The 11,236-nt window shown below is 47.1% G+C and overlaps 2 protein-coding genes, 2 non-coding genes and 1 pseudogene across 7 annotated transcripts in view; 3 read left to right on the top strand and 2 right to left on the bottom strand.

Moving 5' to 3' along the window:
- The window catches only part of LOC101560009, a 41,244-nt pseudogene extending 39,406 nt beyond the window's left edge, over nucleotides 1-1,838 (bottom strand).
- On the top strand, nucleotides 1,759-6,180 carry Rack1 (receptor for activated C kinase 1). Its single transcript, XM_004641764.3, has 8 exons — nucleotides 1,759-1,984; nucleotides 2,742-2,913; nucleotides 3,436-3,583; nucleotides 3,770-3,865; nucleotides 4,632-4,742; nucleotides 5,143-5,283; nucleotides 5,619-5,729; nucleotides 6,065-6,180. Exons 1-8 carry the CDS (start codon nucleotides 1,876-1,878, stop codon nucleotides 6,128-6,130), a joined length of 954 nt encoding a protein of 317 aa, XP_004641821.1. The 5' UTR covers nucleotides 1,759-1,875; the 3' UTR covers nucleotides 6,131-6,180.
- LOC111812778 lies at nucleotides 2,246-2,313 on the top strand. The gene has a single exon (XR_002818184.1). It is a non-coding gene; the product is annotated as a small nucleolar RNA SNORD95 (small nucleolar RNA).
- On the top strand, nucleotides 3,213-3,291 carry LOC111812776. The gene has a single exon (XR_002818182.1). It is a non-coding gene; the product is annotated as a small nucleolar RNA SNORD96 family (small nucleolar RNA).
- A 1,246-nt stretch (nucleotides 6,181-7,426) lies between the features above and the next one.
- The window catches only part of Trim41 (tripartite motif containing 41), an 11,860-nt gene continuing 8,050 nt past the window's right edge, over nucleotides 7,427-11,236 (bottom strand). Inside the window, exons 3-6 of one of the 4 annotated variants that reach the window (XM_004641770.2) lie at nucleotides 10,185-10,415; nucleotides 9,673-9,695; nucleotides 9,343-9,470; nucleotides 7,427-8,928 (exon numbers count right to left, since the gene is read on the bottom strand). In XM_004641770.2, coding sequence (XP_004641827.1) covers nucleotides 8,327-8,928; nucleotides 9,343-9,470; nucleotides 9,673-9,695; nucleotides 10,185-10,415 — 984 coding nt within the window. In that variant the 3' untranslated portion in view covers nucleotides 7,427-8,326. Of the gene's footprint in view, nucleotides 8,960-9,342; nucleotides 9,471-9,515; nucleotides 9,576-9,672; nucleotides 9,696-10,184; nucleotides 10,416-11,236 lie in introns of those variants that run through there. The other 3 variants (XM_023701820.1, XR_002818169.1, XM_023701821.1) reach the window with 3 other exon arrangements.

Raw genomic sequence — 11,236 nt, forward strand, 5'->3', positions numbered from 1 at the left:
GGAGCACAAAGGGACCCCACAACAGCTCCCATCTCACCAGAGGAAGACTGCAGCAGAGATGGATGATGGTGACAGTGCAACCTGTAAGGCAAAGAAAGGGAAGTTAATACCATACCTAGGGTGAGGAGTAAGAAATAGGACTGTGCTGTTGAGATAGCTGCCTGCCTGATAAATGCAAGGTCCTGAGTTCTATCCCTGGTACCGCAAAAAAAAAAAAAAAAAAAAAAACTAGGACCAAGAAACCCTGGACTGCAACAGGCAGGAGCAGAGGACCAGACTGTGTCACAGCATCCAACCCTACCTGCAACAAAGGACCTAAGAGGACAGAGACTTGCTGGTGGAAATGAAACACAAGGCTGAGCAAAGCTCACTAGGAAGAGACAACAGTGCACAAGAATGGGAAGAATACTGAGCAGTTTGGGGGCTACTTAACCAAATGGGACAAGGAAGGGCAGTATTCTCTTCAGCCTTTGTATTCTATGGTATGCTACTCAGCCTCAAGGTACCATTTCAGAACTTCATTCTTCATAAATTCTAAAACACCTTAGATCTTCCTTTATTTTTCTCTACCATACAATGCTGCTTTGAGGACTTTTAACAAGATGGTCACAAACTTGCCTTTTCCTGGTATTACCTAGAGTCTCTCTCCTGGACCATCCCCATTTTTCCAGCTTCTGATTATATATCTACTATGATAGCCAGGCCTGGCCCAGTCTCGCAAGGAAGAAACAAAAGACTATCTTAGGATCTGCTTTCCTCACATTTCTGCCTAAGATGGTATTGCGATAAAGGAAAACTGAAGTGTTTCCTTTCTCTTCTCCAACAACCAATACAGATTAAAGCTGTCATCTCTGGTGACCAAACATAGGATTTCTCCCCACCAGCAATTTGGCACCCTTCTCAAATCTCCCACACACCAGCTCTTTGCACTGGAAGAGTATTCCCCAATACATCCACAGAATTTGTTCTTACATTTCCCTGAATTTTATTGTTACTGTGGTATTTGTTTGTTTTTGTAATCCGGATTAAAGCCAGAGCCTTCACACTGAGCTACAGTCCCAGGTTCTCTTCCCCCCTTTATTTTTGAGACAGAGTCTCATAGGTTTGCCATGCTGGATTCCAACTCTTGATCCTCCTACCTCAGCCTCCCAGAATGCCACAGTTATAGGCAGAGCCACCACAGCTGAAGCGCCTCCACCAACGCCCTCAGAGCTGTTAAGAGACGCTTCTGTGCATGGAAATCTGCTGAGTTTGACAACTCACTTGAGCACGTTTCTCAAGTTTATTAAAAATGGCTCAACATGATACCCTTCAAACTGCCCAGCAATGCCACATAGGCGAATTGAGAGCAAAGCTCCGCCCGCGTCGCGCTCCCAGAAATCAAAAGGAAGGGCTGTTGTCGCGTTAAGTCACGTTGGGGCGCAAAAGCCGCAAAGCGATCCTTATGCGTGTGTGCCGTACAATTCCTGCCTTTCGCTTTTCCATTGCTCTCTTGAGGCTTTTAAACACTTAATAGGACTATTTTCAGAATGAGATTGTACAGCGCTGAAAAATACTATGTTGTGTGGCGAAAGAGACCTTAATTTGCGATTTCACTTCGCTTTTTGTGTGTGTGTGTGTGTGTGTGTGTGTGTGTGTGTGTTATATAGGGCCGCCATCTTGATGAACGGCGAACAATGGGGGCCGCCATTTTGATGAATGGCGAACGATGGGGGCTGCCATTTTTCTCGGGCAGGCGGGTATTTCCGTTTCCGGTGGAGGCCTGCTCTTTCTTTTTCATGCCGGCTAGGCTGCTGGAGCGGTCTCTCTGCATGTCTCTGTGAACCATCTGTTGCCATCCTCGTCGGTGCAGAGACACCCGCACCTTTCGTCAACATGACTGAGCAGATGACCCTTCGTGGGACCCTCAAGGGTCACAACGGCTGGGTAACGCAGATTGCTACCACCCCACAGTTCCCGGACATGATACTGTCTGCCTCTCGAGGTACGGGCTGAGTTTGCGGGCGAGAAGGTTGGGTGACTGGGGTTTGCGTGTAACTCGTGCCTGGGCCAGGCCCCGTAGACTCCACCGGGGCATAAATTAGGGCGTGCGGGCTTGAACCTAGATCTCAAACCGAGGGAACCATTTCACAGATGATCCCACTGAGACAACCCCTGCTAGCCAGCAAGGATGGGTACTTTCTAAATCACTTGCCTGAACGTCCGCAAGTGTGGCTGAGTGCGCCCAGAAGCCTGCAGGACCGGCGGAGCGGTGATGACCCCAACATGCCATCTGAGTCTTTGTGCTGAAATCCAGAGGCTGTTTCTGAGCTACCGCCTGGCTCCCAGCTGGGGGGAAAGTGGAAGCGTGGAGAGGCCATCTAAGGCCCATTGAGGCTTCCTTGAGCCTTTCATTTGCTGTTAAGAGGTTTCTAGATGCACGTTCCCTGCCCGGACTTACTTGGTCCTCCATTAAACTTAAAAGTACAGAACAATGTTGAATTAGTCTGATTCAGGAATAGATAACTATAGTTTCTTAATCTGAAGTCTGTACTTCAGATCTGCACCCCTGTAATTGCAGTACTTGGGAGGCTGAGGCAGGAGGATTGTTATTCAGGGTTGGCCCGGAATAACAACTGCTTACAAAACCTACAGTTACCTCCTGACTTAGATAACCTTAATTTGGCCACCCATTCAGGACTTTGAGACATCTGGAATTTCTTACTAGTTTTCCTTGTTTTTGTTTTACCTCCCTTTTATAGACAAGACTATCATCATGTGGAAGCTGACCAGGGATGAAACTAATTATGGCATCCCTCAGCGTGCTCTGAGGGGTCACTCTCACTTTGTGAGTGATGTCGTCATCTCCTCAGATGGCCAGTTTGCCCTCTCTGGTTCCTGGGATGGGACCCTGCGCCTCTGGGATCTTACAACGCAAGTAGCTGCTCTGGGGCCTTGGGGAAGAAAACTGGGCAGAAATAAGGTAGATGCCCTTGGGAGGTTGGTGTCCCAGGGGAGATCTGGTCCATCTGGGGAAAGATAAAACAATACAGAAGGCAGTTGGCAATTGTTTAGCCTTTCTTTTGAGGTAGGCACTCTGGGTTGCTGAGAATTAGTCTAGTTGAACACTTTTTGCCAGCTATAGAGTTAGGACTGGGCAAAAGTTTGAACATGTTTTATCTTAACAACAATCTTGGATTCAGCCTGTTGAATATTTAGTAGATATAATAGAGAATCCTGGTGATGACAGATGACATTGTCAGCCAATCCCCACAAGGGAATGAGGACATGTCCTGCAATTCTGATTGGATTCTCTGGCATATACTCAAAAGAATTGCTGTGATCCAAATTGTATCTGGTTGTCTGAGTAACATAGCCTCTTTGGTCAGGGACAGGCTAGAGTAAGTATCTGACTGGCAGGAGAAAGTTTTAAGTCTGTGAGTTCTCTTTGCTCAGGGGCACCACCACAAGACGATTTGTAGGCCATACCAAGGATGTGCTGAGCGTGGCCTTCTCTTCTGACAACCGGCAGATTGTGTCTGGATCCCGAGACAAAACCATAAAATTGTGGAATACTCTGGGTGTTTGCAAATACACTGTCCAGGTAAAGTGAAAGCAGTGGCAGAGAGCACAGGGTCAGTGTTCTCCCCCACCATTTTAACCCTTGCTTTGTGTGTGGTGGTTTTAATTCTACCTCAAACCTAATCTGGATCTTTAAAGTTACTTATTCCATGGGTAGGAGTAAGGAATCTAACATCCTGGGATGGGACTTTTTCTTCTCATTCTCTAGGATGAGTCTCACTCGGAGTGGGTGTCTTGTGTCCGTTTCTCACCCAACAGCAGCAACCCTATCATTGTCTCCTGTGGCTGGGACAAACTGGTCAAGGTGAGCTTCAAGCCAGGGTACAGGGCATTTAACACCACAATGTGGTACCATTTCTTCCTGGGTAGTTCTATACCTCTAGCTTTTGAGTATTTTGTAGGTTATCTTAGTTTACTTTTTTTTTTTTTTTTTTTCAGACAGGGTTTCACTATAGCTGATATTCCCTTGAACTCACTGTGTAGCTCAGATTGGCCTTGAATTTGCAGTGATCCTCCTGCCCTAGCCTTCTGAGTGCTGGGATTACAGACATGTGTTACTGTGCCTGCAATTGTTTAATTTTTGATTTTTGTTCGGAAGTAGTTGATACTTATCATCTAACAGCTTGTTAACTTGTTTTAATCTCAGTTGACATTGACCAAGATGACTGCTTTAAATTTCTATTTTATTATTGGTAGAATTTTATTTATTTTATGAATTTAGTATAGGGTCTCACTACACAGATCAGACTCATAGTGGTCCTCCTGTTTTTCAGCCTCCCAAGCGTTGGGATTACAGGCGCACACCACCATGCTAAGTCTCAATCTCAGCCAGCACCACAGGGGTAGGGCTAGCATGGCATACCAGGGATTGAATCCCAGCCGCTGTGCCTAAGCAGGTGCTTTAGTCCACTGAGCTATCCGGCTGGCCCTTTTTTGTGGTAGAATTATAATTAGCTGTCATCGGGAATATTTTAAACAAGTTATGCCCTTTTCTTTGTTGAACTTAGACCCTCTTCATTCTGGCCAGTTGAGAGCTAGATTGATTAATCCATAAACCCCTATCTTTGTAGGTATGGAATTTGGCAAATTGTAAGCTGAAGACCAACCATATTGGTCATACTGGCTATCTGAACACTGTGACGGTCTCCCCAGATGGATCCCTCTGTGCTTCTGGAGGCAAGGTATTTATTTGGGAGGCTAGACATCCTTGGACATGGTGGAATAGTGAATACTATTATAGAATATTGTAGGTTTTGTCTTTGACATAAAGTGGCAACTTAAAAATTAGGCATGTTGTCTGAAAATGTGTTCTTGAAGCTGTTTCTGTGTAGTTTCTTTGAAGCAAATAGGTGTGTGTTTGCAGAACTTAGAGTTACTTGTAAGTTGATCAGAGGCTCTTGATACAGGTAGTGCATTGAAGAAAAGGTTTAGAGAAATAAGCAGATGCTTGAGTCATTCAGCTTTTAGGAAGCCAGAATACTTTGGGAAAAATAGGAATCACTTTTTGTATATTTTTCAGATGCCTGGGATTGACATTTGGAAGAGGTTATGTGGCACTAACACATCTTTTGCTCTATGCAGGATGGCCAGGCCATGCTGTGGGATCTCAATGAAGGCAAGCATCTTTACACTTTAGATGGAGGGGACATCATCAATGCCCTGTGTTTCAGCCCTAACCGGTATTGGCTCTGTGCTGCCACTGGCCCCAGCATCAAGATCTGGGTAAGTGTGGGCTACGTTACAGATTTAATACCTGGCTTTGTTCTAAGCACCACCACTGTGCCCCAGCAATATTGTGATGACCGTATATGCCACTGGACCTGAAGTCAAGCTTCTTGGCCCCTAAACTGTTAATGGAGACAGTGGAGACCAAGAATGCTAAAATTTCCTAGTATTTGAATTTTTGTAACAGTTGGAGATACTGTTAAAGTAGATGACCACATTTAGTATGATCCGCTTGCTCAACCTTGGTACAACTTGTTTTGGTCTAGATAGTCATTTTCTCATGAGGTCAGTATTGTAAGGCTGTCCTTATGCTGGCTTTGACCTGTTCCCAGGACTTGGAGGGCAAGATCATTGTGGATGAACTGAAGCAAGAAGTTATCAGTACAAGCAGCAAGGCAGAGCCTCCCCAGTGCACCTCTCTGGCCTGGTCTGCTGATGGCCAGGTAAGTGGTCTGTCCTCACTCAACTGCTTGTGACTTGTGTCCCCCCTTTTTTTTTCTGCTGCTGTCTAATCAGACAGTTAGCAAGGTTGCTCAGCTGTGCCAGTGAGTACCAAGTATGTATTTCTGCATCAGAGGAGCTAGTGATCTAGAGGGTAGTGGTAGTGGAGACTTACGATGTCCGAGTCCTCATCACCAGTTGTTCTTGCGCTAGGAGAATGTGTTCAACTCCTGCAATCTGGTGGTTAAGGGGAGGGGGCTCGTAAAGCAAAGGCCATCTTTGGACTGTAGAGCCAATTGGCTGAGCCTGATCTATCGTTGTTGTTTCTCCTTTACAGACTCTGTTTGCTGGCTACACAGATAACCTGGTGCGAGTGTGGCAGGTGACTATTGGCACCCGCTAGAAACGTGTCAGCTTTAAAAAAAATAAAAAAAACTGGCTTTCTAAAACTGGCTTTAGTTCTCACTTTTAGATAGTATTTTTTTCTTGACCAGCAGTAGTGATACATGCTTGTGATCTGAACTACTTGGGAGAGAGACAAAGGTAGGAGATCGTTGAGCCCAGCCAGGACTAGATACCAAGACCCAGCTTCAAAAAACAGAATAAAACAAGACACTTTTCTGCCAAGGAAAACAAAGCCTCTTATCTGTGCTGTTTACAGGTTGGCACTGGCAAGCCAAAGCAAAAATTGACCAGGGGGAAAGGGAGATGTCAGTCTGGTTTCAATAGGTTTGAGCTGCCATCAAAAGTGAAATTTATGGGAAGTCACATAGGTTAGTTTCCCCTATGTTCTGTTTTTTTTTTTTTTTTTTGTGGAACCGGGGATTGAACTCAGGCCCTTGCACTTGCCAGGGAAGTGTTTATTCTACTGAGCCATCTCCCCGGCCCCCACCCATATGTTCTTGTTAACTACAGTGTAGGTAAGATTTGTGACATGTCAGGTCCAGCTCCTAACAGTGAATTAAACAGGTAAAAGTACCTACTCCTTCAAAGGTAAACATTTGGGAAACCACCTGGGATTTGAGGTTGCTATAATCTCCCATCAGTTTGGTGAAGACATTTTGCTTTACTATCATTTTAAGCTATCTTTATACAGGGAGGTAATCACTCAAAATTAAGACCCCATAGTCCTTGCAGTTCCTTCTGTGGGATTTTGGTAAATGGTAGTGTTTTTAATGGCCAGTCCAGCTCCTTTACTTGCTGCTGACCAAATGAAGAGTTCACAATTGGCTCTGGAGACACATGGTCTCATTGGCCACAAATCAGCATCTCACTGTGTGAAGGTGGGTGAGAGCTTTAATAGGAAGTGGGGGAGCACAAAATTACAAAGTTACATTTTGCAGGATGTCCCATTTTAAGGCACATATCTACCCTGAATGTCTTACTCCCCCAGTTCATAATGGTAAGGAGACCTAGGCATTCTGACTCAGCTGGGTACCATCACAGAAAATGTGCACTAAGGTCTTGGTTTTATCTTTCTAGTTTTTGAGTAAACTTGAGTCACCTAGATCTTCAGCAGAAGTAGAAAATGTAGTGAAAGTGGCAGATGGTCTCAGAATAAGTCATGTGCTATTAAATCAGATGGGGGGAGGCAATTAAAGTCCAATCCTAGAGAGGATCCTCCATGTTGTGAACACCTGGCACATGTAACAGCTAAACATGAGCCAATCAGATTGTGTTCAGAAGAAATGGCCTCTACAAAGAAGCAAATAAACACTTTATTTTTGCAACACAATTCACGTTTTCCTTTTCCCCAAGAACATATAAATTGACCTCAGCCATGAAAAACTGATTAAATGACAGAAGGTAAGGAGTTACTAGAAAAATATATTCTGCCCAAGTTTCTCCTCCCAGGCACCCAGATTGTCCCTGGCCTTCCCCTCAGGGCTGCCAAGTAGAATCCAAAGGTTGGGAGAGGCTGGAAACAAACAATTCCAGTGCACAAACTGGAAAGGGCCCTGGCGGTGAGCAGTCCTGGGGTAGTACATAAGGTAGGGTGAGTTATGGTCTTTAGATCGATTGCTGGGAAAATAATTTATCAGATGCAATAGTGTTTATTGTCATGCGGATATCCCAGATCTCACAGGCTAAATCCTGGCCAGTCTAAGGAGGTAGAAATTGGGGGTGGAAGGAAGTTTAGAACCCCTCCATCTTCCCCAGGAGAGCAAACATTTTTTACCCAGCTTGACCCTTTTGTCCACCATGCCTCCCCCAAAAGTTCCCAAATCCCCTACCTAAACTTTGCACCAGAAAACAATGGGATGAGGGTGTTCTCAAGTCTTGCTCGAGCCCTCCAGCCTCAGGACTGACATGATTATAGAGTAGGGATAAGGAAGAATCAAATTATAATCCTCCCTTCTCAGATCCCAGTGGCTGGACTAGGTTGGCAGACAGGGAAGACCAAGCAGCTGTTCTCATTATCAAAGACCCATGCAGACCTGTTGGACAGATACAGTAGGTGAGAGAAGGCAGAGCTGGAGGCCAGGAGGGCTCTTAGGTTCCTAAAGGGAAAAGCAGGAGACAACGCAGTAATGGGCCACTATCCACTGCCACCCGCCCCCAGTGCTGACCAGAGGGACCCCTGCGGGTGGCAGGCTAATCAAGGGCAGAGCTTTATGCGGGTGCCCTTTGAGAGCACCCGGAAAAAGGGGAAGACACGCTCGCCCAGAAAGGCGGCTGAGAAGGTGTGTACGTGGGCGAGAGTCTCAGCATTGTAGAAGCCCAGGCGTCCTGCCTCATAGTCCAGGTACACGCCAAAGCGCCGAGGTTTTTCGCTTGGGCTCAACAGCGTCTGCTCTGTTGAGCTCTGTGCCTGGTAGCGTTTGCCATTGGTGCCCACGCACCACACTTCCCGCTGGAGAAGGGGCTGCGGGGGCAGGTGGAGCCTGCGGCGGCGATGGTGGTGGCGTGAAGAGCTGGGATCTCCACTGCTCATAGAGGAACCCCCGGAGCCCACCTTTTCTTTGTGGTGGGTTGACTCACGGGCAGCACCCACCGCCCAGCCGCGCCGCCCACCGACCTCTACCTCCCAGTAGTGCCGGCCGGAACGGAAGCCCTGGGCCCCCAGTACGCAGCAGTCGGCCGAGAAGTGCTTGGGATGGTCAGCAACCTCCTGCCGCCGTTCTGCCAAGCGGACACCCCGGCGGTCAGGGGACAGCATCAGGGCAGGGTGAGCCGTGTCGGGGTCCAGCGTCAGGTCCACTTGGGAGGAGGGAGGACAAATACGCCAGGGCTGTTCCCAATCAGCAGCCGACTCCACAGGTTGGGCCTTTCCTGTGTGCTTCCTCCCACCCCACCCCCACCCCCAAATCCTGTCATCTTCCCCCGTCTGCTTTCCTCAGCTCCCCACACCATCAGGGAGGCCAGGCTGTTTCTTTTAGCATCCACACTTTACTCCATTCTTGTTCCCAGGACACCTGACAGGCCAGCCCTTTCTCCTGGCTCTTGCCACCTCACCCCAGACCTACCTGGACTAGGATAGAGGCTACTCTTTGGTTTGAAAAACCAGAATGATCTACTCTTGGCCCCCCATACTTCCACAAAGCCCATCTTCCTCAGAACCCACTCAGGTCTGAAAGGAAAGGCAAAGGAAGGTCGTACAAGTGACCTCCCTACCTCTCGCAGCCTGACAGAACATCCGGCTCATTTTCCTCACGATGGCATCTGTCAGGAAGTCATGGCTATGGGGTTGGCACGGGTCAGGGGACCAGATCTCTGGGGGCTGCAGCTGTACCTCTTCACACCTGGAGGAAGGGGACCGGGCAGGGGGTGGGACCATGGTAATCCCAGAGGGAAGAGCAGAAGTAAAGGGGAAGGACAGGAGGGTCCAGGAAGCAGAATTTCAGGTCCTAGGGAAGGAAGGAAGGAGAGGAGAGGGATACCCGAGAAAGGCAGGGATGGGGAACCAGATACTACTGGGTCACAAAAAGTAACGTGGAAACACACCTATTGAAAGTCTCCTTGATGTCCTGGGAATAATAAAGAGGAGAAAAGAGATAAAGAGAGTGTCAGCTATACAGGGACAACTATTTTCTCCCAATCTCCAGCCAGAGATAGGTCTGACCTTGACCAGGGAGGGAGAGGCAGAGCTCTCAATAAACTTGCATCCCCCTCAACCTGGACCACCCCATGCCTCACCATACCTAGCTCTTCTCATCCTGCTATAAGCTCAGTAAAAACAATTTTCATAATATGATTTGGTCCCTTTTTCAGGATGTCACTGTCAAAAATTATTTAACTTTATTGTTTATCACTTAAATCCCTCCTAAACTTCATCTTCCTTCTTTTCATTATGTGTAACTATCATACCACATTCAATGCTATCTCCAACTTTAGGAAAACATTTGTGATCAAGTCACTGGCTATTTCCCAGTGGGAAAAGAGGGCAGTTGTGAGGAGTACAGTGAGTGCTGCCTGACACGGCTAGGGGAGTAGCAGACAGGACAGAGGATGCTCACCTGGAGTAACCGCAGGCCCCCCTGCTGGCTTCTCTCCTGGGCCTCTGCCAGCAGGCGGCTCAGCTGGGCAGCCTGCTCTGTGAGGCGGCTGGCCACAGCTCCAGCGTGCCCCAGCTGGGCTTCATGCATCTCTCGGAGGCGCCGCTCCAGCCCTGCCTGTTCTTCGGCCAGAAACCGTGTTAACCGCCCAAACTCGGAGGCCACAGCTGCCAGCTCTGACTTCATCTGGCTCTGGAATGATGCAAAAGGTATGTAGATACCACCTAAACACATGAGAAGGCACACCTCCAGTTTTCTAACTGCTGCCTCAATCCAAGCCAGAGGAACCACAGTCCCCCAAGTCTATAGAAATCACCTTCCTCCCCTCTAGGCCCTCATATACCACTCCCACGTTTCTGGCACACTAGCCCTAAACTCACCAACTTGATACTCTTCTTACCTGCACCTGACTTGCCTCAATCTTGAGGTTCAAGTTCACGTGTTCCAAAAGAAACCTTTTCCTTCACATCTAAATCAATACTACCTCCATAAATACCACTTTTCCCTCCATGGCATATACAAAATTGGAAGTGGTATAAGTATGTTGATAATGTATTTTTCTAAATTCTCCTTTACTGTACCTTAAGGACTCTGGTATAGTGTCAATTGTGTCACAAAAGCAAGTACTTTTTTTTCTTTTTTAAATGAGACTTAAGCCACTGTGTTCTATAGGCTGGTCTTCAATTTGCTTATATAGGCCAGGCTGGCCTCAAACTCAAGGAGATCCTCCTGCCTCAGTCGGGTACCACCATACTCAGCTACAAATATTTTTAAATGGGTAAGAAAATTCAGGAATTAAGAAATGTTGAGTCCTCACTATATGCTTAGTGACTTTTCTTTTTTCTTTTTTTTTGTCTTTTTGAGACAGAGTCTCACTATGCAGTTCAGGTGGGCCTTGAGCTCACTTTGTAGTCCAGAGGGGCTTCAAACTTGCAGTGATCCTCCTGCCTGCCTTCCAAGTACTGAGATGATAGGTCTGTGCTACCACACCCAGCTAATTACCAGGACTTTAA

This window comes from Octodon degus, unplaced genomic scaffold, assembly GCF_000260255.1.
Source record: "Octodon degus isolate 3935 unplaced genomic scaffold, OctDeg1.0 scaffold00141, whole genome shotgun sequence".
Taxonomy (NCBI): Eukaryota; Metazoa; Chordata; class Mammalia; order Rodentia; family Octodontidae; genus Octodon; species Octodon degus.

Bases quoted from the DNA above. Each gene is read 5' to 3' on its own strand.
- Rack1 (XM_004641764.3), top strand. From the start codon at position 1,876: ATGACTGAGCAGATGACCCTTCGTGGGACCCTCAAGGGTCACAACGGC. The intron at 2,914-3,435 runs GCAAGTAGCTGC...CTCTTTGCTCAG, and splicing joins CGCCTCTGGGATCTTACAAC to GGGCACCACCACAAGACGAT. The intron at 5,284-5,618 runs GTAAGTGTGGGC...ACCTGTTCCCAG, and splicing joins GCCCCAGCATCAAGATCTGG to GACTTGGAGGGCAAGATCAT.